Source organism: Perna viridis, chromosome 5, assembly GCF_037379345.1.
Source record: "Perna viridis isolate PV_CMFRI_1.1 ecotype Kerala chromosome 5, ASM3737934v1, whole genome shotgun sequence".
NCBI lineage: Eukaryota > Metazoa > Mollusca > Bivalvia > Mytilida > Mytilidae > Perna > Perna viridis.
In genome coordinates, this window is record NC_142449.1 from 35,981,535 (window position 1) to 35,995,211 (window position 13,677).

Sequence of the window (13,677 nt, forward strand, 5' to 3'; positions counted from 1 at the left end):
AGGTCCATTCACCAAATATTTTCTATAAACAAATGCGTCCGAGAAGTCTAAGGCGTGTAAAGTGACGTCATCAAATTGGGTGGGGCATTCAAAATACTAACAGGCATTATCAGGTTACCCGATAACGCTTCGTACTGGTCAGGAAATAAATACTAATATTATGGCCATTCGGCGTTATGAATTAAGAGCTCAATCAGTATATGAAACTATTATTATTAATGGGGTACCAATTTTGTGGATTTCGTGGGTTTGGTAAACCACGAAATTTGGTTCCCAACGAAAAGAAAATATTCCATTCATTCGTATGAGAGTTGTCAAATCCACGATTTCAAGAACCCGTGAACTGATCATTTTCCCCTTAACCACTAAAATTGGTACTCACGAATAGAAGTACTTTCACAAGTAAATAATTCCGAAACAGATGTGCCACAGGATCAAACTCCATAACATTAGACCCCTTATTGATGCATTCCATTCGATATTTCTCTGACCAATATCTACCAAACACCAAGCAAATGATGAGGCTATAGTAAGATACTGAGGAAGATATATCGCAAAACAGTATATACCATCTAAACCCATTACACTGGGATTTTAAGTCACCGCAAGACAATAATCTAGACTTTTGGTCAAGTTTTGTTCCCTTATTTCTCTTCTTGTCTGTATTTCATTCGTATTGTATCACACAAGCCGTTTTGTACTTATAACTTAATTGTTAGGATTATAACAACTTTCTATAAAAACATTGTTATGTTCAATCATATGATGATGATTGGTTGGTTTTCTTCAGATTTCTTATAATTCAATGGTGGTCACATTGCCATTTACCCGACTACTACATTTTCCACAAGTATTTTTACTAGTTATGTAAAACATATTCACACTTGTGGACACCATTGATGAAAATATATCTTCTTGTTTTGATACTGAACTCTCCTTTATCACATTGTTTCTCTGACGTCAAAAGGTCATTCAGTGACAAACTTGGGGTCACCGGGAGCAAAACGAAAAGTGTGAATTAATGTATTGTGACTCTATTTCAGAATATTACTAAAAATCATTAGAATTAATTTATTTCCCACATACTTGTGTCGTATGATACATGAAGGAATTCTATAGACATCACAGAAAGAAAACATATGGTAAGTAGTAAATGATATACATACAATGATACCAATTCACCATATCTAAAGCACCATAAATAAGACCTGCTTAAAATGCTTACATCCCTATAGAACAATAATAAAAAAATGACAATTCTTTTTTTGGGAGGCATAAGAAGTTAAGGATAAATTTAGTCTAATCTTATAACTCCTTTGTCCCAAAATTTCAATGAAATACTCAATAAAATAATGGGTTTTTGAGTTATGATCAATTTCAATATTCTTCAACTCTAAACCAAAAGAAATGTAAATGTAGCTCAAAGCCTATATTAAACTGAAGGAAAACAGAGCCATTATTTTTTCAGAACAAAAACTTAACCAGAAACATTTTTATCTCTATTTCAAAAAGAGCAAATGCCCACAAATCAAAAGACCGAAACATTTTAACAGGTCTAGAACAAAATTCAACCTTATATACATTAATTCTCTATTATTCTTTTATGATAAATATCTGATAATGTACTTGTAAATGGGACTGACTTTTAGTATGTACAAATATTTACACAAAACTTGAAAATGAAACAGTATACATCTACATATGGAAATGTCAAACATGATTTTTTTTTGTCTCCTTTTTTTTAAAGTATAAAAAATATCAAGGTTCAACAATATACATTGTATTCTTCAGACAAATCAGATTTAGGATGCAAAAAATTGTGTCATGAACATATCAGAGTCAATTATAACTTTTAACTAAATTTTAATTTGATTAGAATTTAAAATAATATCAAATGAACACGGTAAAAATGCATTTTCTTTTTTACATCATTTTATATATTCTTTTGTATCATTCAATATTCTTTTTAAAATAAAATAGAATCTTGTATTTTTTTTTTTTAAATTGTACCTGTATTTCATATTTGTTTTTATATTGGAACTTGTACATGTTGCACGTATATCCTTTTTCTGTATTGTTTTCTATATAATGAAGCTTGGTTTTCAAGTCTTTCTTTTGGGTGAAAAAATGTTCAACAGATGCCCTTATTTTTTGTCGTACATGAATTACATTTACTTCACAACTGAACTTCGTAATATTGTTTCATTGCCATGAACAAAATAAAAATGCATTTTATCAAATTTTTGGCATTTCATCTGTTAACAGTATATTTACATTTATGTACATTAAATCAATAACAAACTTAAACAAAAAAGTACAAATGTAACAAAAGGAAAAAAATAACAAGCATATAAAACTTTTAAAAAGACAAAAAAAATTTATTAAGAAGACCTTTAATAAATAGTTTAACAACTTAATAGTTAGAACTGTTATGAAGGCCTGAAAAAAAATACCAATGTTTTCACTAACCCTGGCAACCCTGATTCCAAAATAAAACTATCAAAAATATAAGTTTGGCCCACCTACCTGCCCTAGTTTTTAGAGCATGATAGCGGAAACATTTTTTTTCCTTGCCTAAAAGGATAGAATATTCTTTTTTTAAGAAATCTTTTAGAAGACCAAAAATATAGGAAAGAATAGGGAATAATAAAGGAAAATGAAAAGACAAAAGAAACAACCATTTTCAAAAATCATCTTTTAGAAAGACAAAGTTTTTACATTAAATTAAATCCATAATCATCCTAATTTTTTAACATTAATAAAATTTTTAGGGAAAACTTAATTTAAAAAAAAAAACCACGACCCCAACCTTTTACTGCTCACTATTTTAGCATTTCAGCATCACTTACATATCATTGTAAATAAACTTTCTAAAGTTAGAGAGTTATCAACAACCTATGTAAAGATCCTTTCAGTCGTAAAATTGCAATTTCAGATGGCTGTATATGGTCTATAAAGGCAGTAATCAAATTTAAGGGGAAATACTTGCTAAATGCAAGTTGAAATTCAATTTTGCAAGAAGAAAATATATCCACTTGCTAAAACTTGCTAGTAGAATTCTATGTGTCATATAGGTAAAGTCCAGAAATAACCCAAAATACTTACATTTACATGTAGCAAGTGTAAATTTTCAGTACTTGCTAAATTTAGGTAATGGAAAAAATTCTGTAATTTAATCCCTGAAAGGTACTGTGTTATCCCTGACAACTTTCATTTATTGTTTTTATCAGTGAGATGGAAAGCTATTATGTCATATCATATTCTTTATAATACTTTTTTCATACACTGGATTTCTCTTAAAGGGAGACAAATCTGGATTTCATATTCAATTTTAAAAACTATGTGACACTAATAAAAATTATGCATACAAAAATGTGGCCAATTATGACAAAACACTAAGATTGATTAAAGAGTTAAAATGTATACAATATCAAGTGATGAGACCAAAATATGATTGCAACTAGTTTTTGTACATGCATGTAGTACAAGTAAAGATTTTCATGAATGAAAAATTATCTACCTTATCCTGAATGAAGTAATATATGACAGAAGAGATATTAGCACTACTACCTCTTAATCATGATACAAAATGATCTCCTTAATTCATTCGACGTATACCAAATCACCACTTTGACATGACAGGAAACTTATTATTCAATTTTGTTTTCAATAATCAATTTGAAATGTACATATACATTGTAGCTACAGGAACATGCAAGCAAAGTCTTCTGAAATGATGTCTTTGCAAGTTGCAACCCAGTGAAAACTGTTTTCCAAAGAAGTGTCCACAATACTCACATGAAATATTTCACCACATATGCAAAAACATTAAAAAATTAATTATTGCTTCCGATTTGTTTCAGCTGAAATGTGTACACCTAGTATCCAACACCAGACTGAAGTAATATGTCAAGACATGTTTCCCTCATTTTTCAGTTGGCATTAACAGCTGGTGGTGGCTGTGGGATTAAAGATGAGAAGAAAGTTGTGAAGAAAGTCCATGCTACAGACAATGGACTGGGCTTAGGTGGCTCTTGGGCTGGGGCAGCTTCAGTTGATTCTGAATTTTCAATGTTCTCTTCCTGCAAATCAGAAAAAGAGGAAAAATCATGCATTATTTCAATGTATTGTTTATGGCATATTATCATGATTACTGAGGATATATCAAGCACTAAAGACTTAACACAATTTTTTTTCAAATTCTGAGTACTAGATTATCATTGGAACAGTGGTGAAATATTGTTCTCCATTCATGCTTGTATTCCTTGTTCATAATGATTCATAGGATAATTTTTAAATTGTAAGGAGAAAATAAAAGAAATCTGATCATGTGTGCAGGAGAATGTGAAAATGTGACAAGTGCCAGCATATGATGTCTGTAAATAAAATATCATAGCTTTTTCAACACCAATAATCGTATTCTGGATTATTCATGATTTCCAACTTCTTAAGTATTTGATTCTAATGCTTCTGATGAGAGGATACTTTTAGAAACATGTGTACAACATACTACATTTACATGATTGTTATTTTTTTTTTTGTATTTCAGTTGATTAACTTTTGTATTTGCTATTATAAAGATTTTCTCTATAATTTATTGTTTTCAAATAAATTTTAATTTTGTGATTGGTACGTAGATTGACGAAATCAACATTAATGTCAAATAAAGTTAACATCACACGACAAAAGAGTTTTGATATTTGTAAATAAAACACTGCCATATCCGGTTCAAACAATCCGATAACAAGGTAACATTTTACTTTCATACCTATCACCGGCAAAATTCTCTATGCAATAAACCGAAATGCACCTGCAAGGCCTATGCAAATAAGCGATTTTTTCCCTAATAGAATAATAGGAAATGGTTTTGTGCAGGAGAAAATTATGCTAATAATTGAAATATGCAATAAAGCGATATGCGATTAAGTGGAGTCGACTGTAATACATAATTTGTTACGCGTGTGAATATTTTTGTTTTATTACACAGCATAAAAATGTTAATTCACTGTTTTTATGATAAATAGAATTATTTATCACAAATACAAACCAAGAAAAAAGTGTGAAGCTAAAAACATTTAAGTAACAGTCTTTCTAAAAATCAGACAGAAAGTGATTCATGCATCTCGAAAACCCACAAAATTCAGTTTTATTTCTTGTTCAGAAACAGTTACTGATCACATAACCGGTCTTAGTTTTCATTTAGTTGTGTGCTTTTGAGATACAAATGATATAGATTGTACATGAAATTAGCACATTGCAAGAGTTATGGTTCTTGATTTGGTTTGATTTGGTTGATTTTAGTGGGAGTCGAATACATATATATGATTTTTAAAATAAAAAATAGAGATCTGAATGCAGAAATAATTATCATTATGTTAAAGTATAGCATGTGTAACCTGAAAAAAGCATTGTTCGTTTGGTAGATTTTTCTTACAATGAATCACTTGACCATTGGCAATATCTGAACTTTATGTGAACTGATACTTAAATACTGCCAGAGCATTTCGAGTTCCATTATTTTTCCAAGTCAGCTTCCCCTTCTATGAATGTTTCATGAGTAAGCATGAATCTGTTGCTGAACTGTGTAATTGTATTGAAAAATGGTAAACATGCCTAATAGAGGACGAAGTTCTCTTAACAGTATTTCATGCGAAATAGTCACAAGCATGGAAGCACAGAGAGCCTGAATATAGTATAACAGGAAGTCATCCCATACAAAGTTTGATATTTTCATATCTTCTTTGCTAAAAAGCATTATTCCATGGTCTTCAATAATTATTTAAATACAGATACTTTTTTTTGTTTCCAATAACCCAGAAGAGAGAGTCTTTTTGGCCTAAGCCAGACAGTCCAAAGTACAACCACTATGTATTATCGGTCTTACTAATTAGCAACAAGAAGTGTCAAGATCCATCAAGATTTTGAGAAAATCAACAAGAGTGGGAAAATAGCGACAACAAGAGTTTTAAACATATTTATATATTCAACCTCGTCCTCTTACAAGCTATATCTGCCTCATAGTAAATACATAAATACCAATAATATAAATGATAACCATCCAATGTTAATACTCAAAGGATGAATAAATACCTGATTATTTTCTCTTGGTGTGTTTTCTTCTTGTTGCTGTTCTTGTGCCTCAGGGTTCTGTGGAACTTGACGTTGCTGTGCTGGTTCTCGTCGTCTAATACGAAAAAATCCTGTTTGATATCTGGAAGGATAAATTACATGTAATGAGAAGATAAATCAAGATATGATTGTAAAAAAAGCATTCTTATGAGAAACAAGATATTGCATGCTACATCATGATACATAAAAGTATACCTTATTTTAATCATATCTATCAAACCTTGAAATGACTTACACCATATCTTCTCCTTTCATATTTGACACAAAATGTTTGAGTGGAGTTATCCTTATTACAGTATACCAAATATCTAAGCATTCTCTCCAATAGAAGCTCACAGGGATTTAGCCAGGATTTTCAACCCATTAGTCACTTTTGCGTAAGACTAAATCTCAATACTGTTTTTTTCTTTTCGCGTCGCAAATTTATCAGCATGCATGTATATACATATACTTATAACAACTATATTATAAATAATAACATGTTTATTTCTATTTCAACACTGGTATATAAATAACAGATAATTCATATTAATAAAAAATATATAACAACATACAGTTTCTACATTAGCAACTATTCATGAATAAAAAATGCAAAAAAATACTTTGTTACTGTCTCATACATATCATTGTGTAAAAATCTAAAAATTATATACATCAGCTTTTATTGTTGGCATGTGTCTAAGAATGTAAAGCACTGTTTACTTGATCAGTAATGCATAAACCTCCTGTCCTTAGCCATGCACCACAAAGTGAAAGCTATCTTAAAATCAAAGGAACCCATATCAGAACTGAACTGCCCGTTTATGATCAGCAGTGTTGATGTGCTTCTGTATATTATCTTTTAGGAATGCGTTGCTTCCGATAGAAAATGTATTGGTAAGTCCTGCATCTTGGCAGTGACGGCAGTACATCGCCCCATCTATGTAGTATATGCATGGAAATATCTTTGACCACTCTGGTTTAAATTTTGCCTTTAATAGTCGATCACTGCGACTATTTGTAGTAGTTGACTTATTTTTAAACTTTTGACCTTTAGGTACGTTGTCATGTGACGACGAACTAAAATAATGCGTAATGGCGGACATAGTTGCGATTCAAACTGTGATTGAAAAATCCAAACATCTTTCCATTTTAAATACATATGATGACACTTTGAGTACTTTGAGAACGTGTCACAGCATTCAACAAACAAATCATTACCGTTAATTAATTTGTTTGTCGGGATAATTAGCCTCAACCAGGTGATCAAGCAAGGTGTGAACAAAGGTGATGCAATCAAAATATTGGTCATGATTGTTTGTTGTAAAACCCTAATTGGCTTGGGAAAGGTAATAAAGTTGTCAATTATGGGGTCATGGTAACATCAGAGGCTTTTTTACCGATATTTTTTTTTGGGGGGGAGCCAAATATCAAGTGACGAATCGTGCACGAGAAAAATTCACCACTTTCGAAAATCATTCGTCAATGGCGAAAATGGCGAGTGCTAGCTAAATCACTGGCTCAAAAATCTGTTAGAATAAAGAGTAATGGACAGACAGACAGACTGATGAAAGTACAAGTGATAACAATTCAGCCGCCATTCCAATGAGTGAGGGTATAACAAAAATCAGACAGGAATTAATCTACTTTATCTTCAATTTTCATTCAAAAAGTTAACAGTGGCGAGAAAACTATTTGAAGTTCAAGAGAAGTGAGAACAAAAATTGAACTTTTCTTATGTTCTAAAAAAAAAAAAAACCTGCAAATTTGATTGTCATTAAGTAGACTCATCCTATACATTGGAAGAGCAGAGACAACAAAATTTCATACATGCTATTTGTTACTGGGTATAAATGGCAGTGAATTTGGTTGTTCACTGTATAATAAGTTTATGTAACTCACTTGTGTCGTTGACGTGAAATAAATTCTATAATATTACTCTCATATTCAGACATTTGAAGATTTAACTAAAGCATGGAATAAGTTTTGTGCACTGCTTAAATCTTTGTATATTGACTATTGAGACAAAGTTGTATTAGCTATGCTCGTTTCCAACCTGAATCTGAATTTTATGTTTCTTTATGAATGCATGTTATTTGAACTTCTATGAATCCAATTCAATATAAGATTTTCCATGGTGAACTTAATACATGTTTTTGTGTTTGGCCTAAATCACTCCATTTTATTTATACACATCAATTTTTTGTCAAAAAAATATTTATTCACTTATCGAAGCATTTACAATAAAGGGAAAAAAACCTGTAAAATATCATTGTCAACTCATTTACTGTGAAAGGTACTTACAAATAAACCACAAAGAAGAAAAGTGCCACTATTGCGAATCTTGTAAAGTTGGAGTAGAAATACACAATACTAATCAAAACCATGAAACGACTAAATGTATAAACATAATCCAGCCAATCATGTCCGAAATCGTCATCATTGTCCACGTTTTCAACCACACGTCCACGAGCATCTAGAATAACATCGTTATTGTCTCTCTGTTGATTTTGTACATTATTTTGTTGAATCTGTTCTGTAGGGATTTGTTCTCCTTGTGTAGGCACGGTCATATTCATCATGTTCATACCAGCCATAGCCGGGAAGGTTCCAGTTTGGTAACTGTATAGAAAAAGAATAATGTCCACTGCTGAAAATGAACTTTCATTTTTTGAACTTCTAGAGTACAGGCAAGGTTAATGATTTATAACCAGAATATTTTCAAGTAAAATATCAAGATTAGATGGCAAAAGGGTTTGGAAAAGTTGACTATCATCTATGAAAAGATAAGAATTACTATTATTAACAAAAAAACAATGCCAAATACTGTAAAAGTATAAATTTTCACAGTGTACTGATTTTTACGGTGAACATAATAGTGCGAAAAATGATACCCGCGAAACTGATTTTGAACACTATATCAGGATTATCATTTTTTCAATCCACGAAAATTGATATCCGCAAATATGTTCACTTGACAGAATCCGTGAAAATTAGCATGCACGAAAATTAATGTTTCCAGTATTAAAAATGTCATAAATTCTTTAATCTTAAGATATTCATGTACATTTTTAAGTGAAATGATTCTGAAAAAGTTTTTTTTAAAAACAATTTACTTGAAACACTTTGCCAGTTAGCACTAATTTTTGTAACATTCAAACATACAAAACTGACATTTCATGAAAAAAAAATACTTACTATTGCATGTATTGGGCAGCCATCTGATTATAGTATGTCTGCATCATCATCATATACTGTTCCTGTGTCATACCAGTTTGGGGCATTTGGGGTTGTGTAGGATTCATATTGGGCAGAGATCTGCATGAAAATCAATTTGCATCTTTATGTTAAGGTAACGCATTTAACCTTTACAGGTTTGTACAGACTGTAAACATAGTAAATGTTTCCTGAACTACATGTACATGGATTTAGCCCACCAAAAAGTATATGGCTGTTTGCTGTTAGTTACCTAGAGGTAAAATTCAAGATCCGCAGATTGAGATTATCTTTTTAATATTTTCTATTTTTTTAGAGGGGGACAAGTGTCAAGTTAAGTGAAATGTACCTGGATTTATTTTTCAGTAAATTTTAAGGGATAATTCAGATACACTCATAGATATAACAGGTCTAGCTCCAGTACTCGTGCCACGCCATGACTAACATCATAACAGAAAACAAACATAAATATATATATTTGCCTTAATATTTCATAAAAGTACATGATGTACATGTACACAAGTTGCTAAAAAGTATGTGAAATTATTTGGGTTTTTTTTTACAATTAGCCTTATTCTTAATTATAAATAGAACTGTAGGAGTTATTATATGCCCTAATTTTATTTTTATCTAATCAATGCTACAATGTAGATATGATGTTAACAAAAAAGATATTAAGAAATTAGTATTGTTATAAAGAACCCAAAGAGTAAACAAATTCTAAACAAATCTTTTTCATTTTCAGACTAATATAACTTGCAAGTCTTGCTTACTTAAAGAAAATACAATAACTTTCAGAAAACAAATAACTAAAATAGTTAATATGTGTAACTTACTCATAAGAGTTATTCTGTGGGGAGTTGGAGGTATTATTTCTATAACGTAAACCATCTGTATTTGGCATTGTATTGACAGTTGGGGCAGCTGTTGACACTGACTCTGGTACCACCTGAAAACCAACCAGAAGTTAAGTAATGATTTTTACAGCAAAATAAGTTATATACAATGTGATGGCAATATACATGTACATGTAGTTCTCTGATTATTATCACTTCATTTTTTTATTGATTGAAGACAAATAGTCCCATATATGGGTTACTACATGTACATGTATAACAAAATAAAAAGGCATCAACAAAATTGAGTTGACTTCGACAGAACATGGACATGTTAAAGTGGCAACACTTGTTTCAAAATCCTTTCATAGTCAGGTCTTTGTTGTCATGTACTGCAATACTATGTACACATACTTATTTTTTCTGAATAAAATATGATTAAACAAAATGCACATGAAATCACTGATTGTACATGTAAATAACAAGACAAGATTCACTGAAAAAAAAATCCAATCTTTTTGAACAAAAAAATATCTTCCATGTATGAAGAGGTGCATTTGATAGGTGTAAGAATTTCTAAACCCATGTTGGGTTCATGCAACATTGTTAGCTGTTAAGAGGGTGTCCATAGAATACCCAGGCAGTAGATGGCACACACCAAAGTTTGTTTTCAAATAATATTCATCCATTTAAGAATATTTACTCATGTTCTCAAAAAATGAATGTTGTTTTATAATTTAATGAAATGGTACATGTAAGAATGAAAAAAAATGAAAAGATAGCACAATAAAATTTAAAATAAAGGGAAATAACTCCTTGATCTGTTCATAATCTAGATGATTTGTTAGGGAACTTTGAACATACATGTATATTCTGAGTCTTTCACTTTTGACCTGTTTTTCCTGACATCATGAGTTTTACAAAATATCTACATAGGAACAAAAATGCTTGTGGTGTAAAATTTACCTTGTGTTGCCCATATTACAGAATATAACTGGTTTGTGCAAGAACAGTCTCTTAAATGAGTTATGAAGTGCATATCTTTCTGGGTTTTCAGAAAATGATCATAGAGAAATAAGGGGCCACTTGACTAAATAAATAATAAGTAAATACAACGTATGTAAAGAGTGGGTTTTTTTTTGGGGGGGGTGTTGAAAATTTCATGTTTTTCTTCAATAACTAGGAGTGGTTTTTTGGCATAATGAAATTTTTGCGGCAGACAAACACTTCAATGAATTTGATAAAGATGAATAACTCTCTTTTATCTTCATAAATATTTTGCGTGATTTAATATTTGTGTTTCAACTTTGAACGTGAATGTAGCGAAAATTAAATCACGCCAAAAACAACCTCATGTGAGCATTTTCAACCAATGTCTACCTATTCTTTGAATGTTAAAGAATAGGTAAACACTATCATGACTCAATCATTTCCAGAAACAGCTTATTTTCTAAGGTTATGTCCAGAAATGGTCATTAATCAATGTACAACAAAAGTGATAGTGTGTATACATCATTAAAAATTCCCATGACATTTGGTAGTCTTACCATTGGTCTTTCTATAGATTCCAGTTGACTACATACTAAGTGAACTGTGTGGTGTGTTTGTGTTTCATCCTAAAATTAAAAAAAATATATATACAATGTATTAAGTATGTACATGTAGCTGAGTGCAACTTCTGATCCTTTAGGAAAAGTGTAATGACTGTTTTTCAACTGCATTATATGTTTTTTTTTCAATAGAATGTTAGAAAAATAAGATTTTCCTGTGCATTTCAATACAATCATAAGTCAATTCACCAAAACAATATGGATAATCTTGATTATTTTCCTTGATTCTGATAATGCAATTAGTTAAATTACACTTTCAAAAAGGTGGGGTTTTTTTTTCATAGCATGTTTCACCCACTGCCTGATTCTTACAGTGACTGTCACTTACGGTCCAATTTTTTTCAATTGAAATCTTTTGAAACCTTAGTAAAATGACATCAGACACCCTGTCTAAACCAAAGATCAAAAGGGGTTTGGTTTCGACAGGTTTTCATGGTAATTTGTTTTATTTCATTCTACACCATGTAAGCAGGCACAGGTATTCTGTATTAGTGTTGTCTTTTAATGAAAGCTATATCAGCAAACATTAATATGAGTCCAACTCTCGCAAACTAACCTTACATACGAAATGTCATAATTTCAGAACTTCAATGAGACAGACATGTATATTTCAATATTTATTTAATTCTTGGTCAGGGCTTCCAAAGGTCAGAGAGATAATTTAGCTTATATTATAAGTGAAATGAATAAAATAACTTCTCAGAAATCAATAAACTGCAACGAACTGACTACCACATGTACAAATGGCAAAGTGAAAAGGTGATGAAACTCACAATTATAACGTATGTATTAACTGTTTAACAGTATAATACAGTGTTCTCACTTATACTTTGACCAATACCTGTCTGATAACATCCTTAAGCAATAAATGATCTTGTAATAACTTTCCTGAATAAATCAGTTTCTGATGGGTTTCTTTCTGAAAAAAAAAAAACAAAAAAAACAGTGATTACAAACAACTGATATACATGGCATACATCACATTATAATCACATTATAACAGGCATGAATACTTACAAGCATGTAGACACAATGTATGCTTTAAAATGTATAAAAATCTGTATAATTTTTTTCATTCTGACAAATTCTGGAACTTTTTTCTATGCTTAATGCCACATATTAATATACTGAAGCTTGAAACAGTCAAAAACTTTTCAAAGACCAGAGCTGCTAAGTTTTTAAGACACAAATGAGTGAGATTTGGCAAAAGTTTGAAAGATCAAAGGAAAACGCTATTGAATGCCTTCCATGTGTTACATTACTTACAAGAAACAGACCTTATCAGTATTAAATTCTTTATGTACATGTACATTTGTACAAGTTGTTTTCACTCAATATTTTTACATGTTCAAGTGTACAATGTACATGCAGTATGATGTTGACTCACATAAAAAATACTTTATTTTAGTCTTATTTCTCACATAACAATGCCACAAATATGTGTCAATCAAAACTTACTGGTTTACTGGGGTACACTTCCTCCAAATGTCTTTTAAGTTTCTTCACAGTCCAACCAAGCATACACTCAACTGTGTGGTCCCCAATTCTCTGGTTTGGTGCTTTAATCACTAGGGTTACAGGTAGCTGGGCCATATCCATTGTGATGGTACCTTTAATTTGCAACTGAAACTGTCAATTTTCAATAAATCAATCCAAGTTCAAGTTGTACAAAAACATACAATGTAAACAATCAATGGTTGATTAGCCGTTGGCAAAGATACTCTTGTATTTCTCGGATTTCTTGTATTTATTGGGTATACACATCAGTATCCTATAGCAGTGTGAAGCAGGTGATGCAATGGCAATGGCTTGATGATGTGTTATTTCGGAAATAAAGTTATTAAAGGACAAAATACCTGTTTATCAATAAAGTAAGTCGTCAGATTTTCCTAGTCAGCTGACGTCAC

The 13,677-nt window shown here is 31.0% G+C and overlaps 1 protein-coding gene across 2 annotated transcripts; it reads right to left on the bottom strand.

The window, feature by feature from the left end:
• Nucleotides 1-1,056: 1,056 nt before the first annotated feature.
• On the bottom strand, nt 1,057-13,675 carry LOC148617262 (homocysteine-responsive endoplasmic reticulum-resident ubiquitin-like domain member 2 protein). Of its 2 annotated transcripts, none has more exons than XM_088584799.1 (9): nt 13,627-13,675; nt 13,229-13,380; nt 12,612-12,689; nt 11,708-11,776; nt 10,161-10,273; nt 9,307-9,426; nt 8,413-8,730; nt 6,091-6,211; nt 1,057-4,082 (listed from the first exon to the last, which is right to left on the bottom strand). In XM_088584799.1, the coding sequence occupies exons 2-9, from the start codon at nt 13,367-13,369 to the stop codon at nt 3,933-3,935; spliced, it is 1,110 nt and encodes a 369-aa protein (XP_088440925.1). In that variant the 5' UTR covers nt 13,370-13,380; nt 13,627-13,675; the 3' UTR covers nt 1,057-3,932. The 2 variants fall into 2 exon arrangements, with proteins under 2 accessions (XP_088440925.1, XP_088440924.1); XM_088584798.1 differs by having other exon boundaries at nt 13,229-13,399.
• Nucleotides 13,676-13,677: the final 2 nt, after the last annotated feature.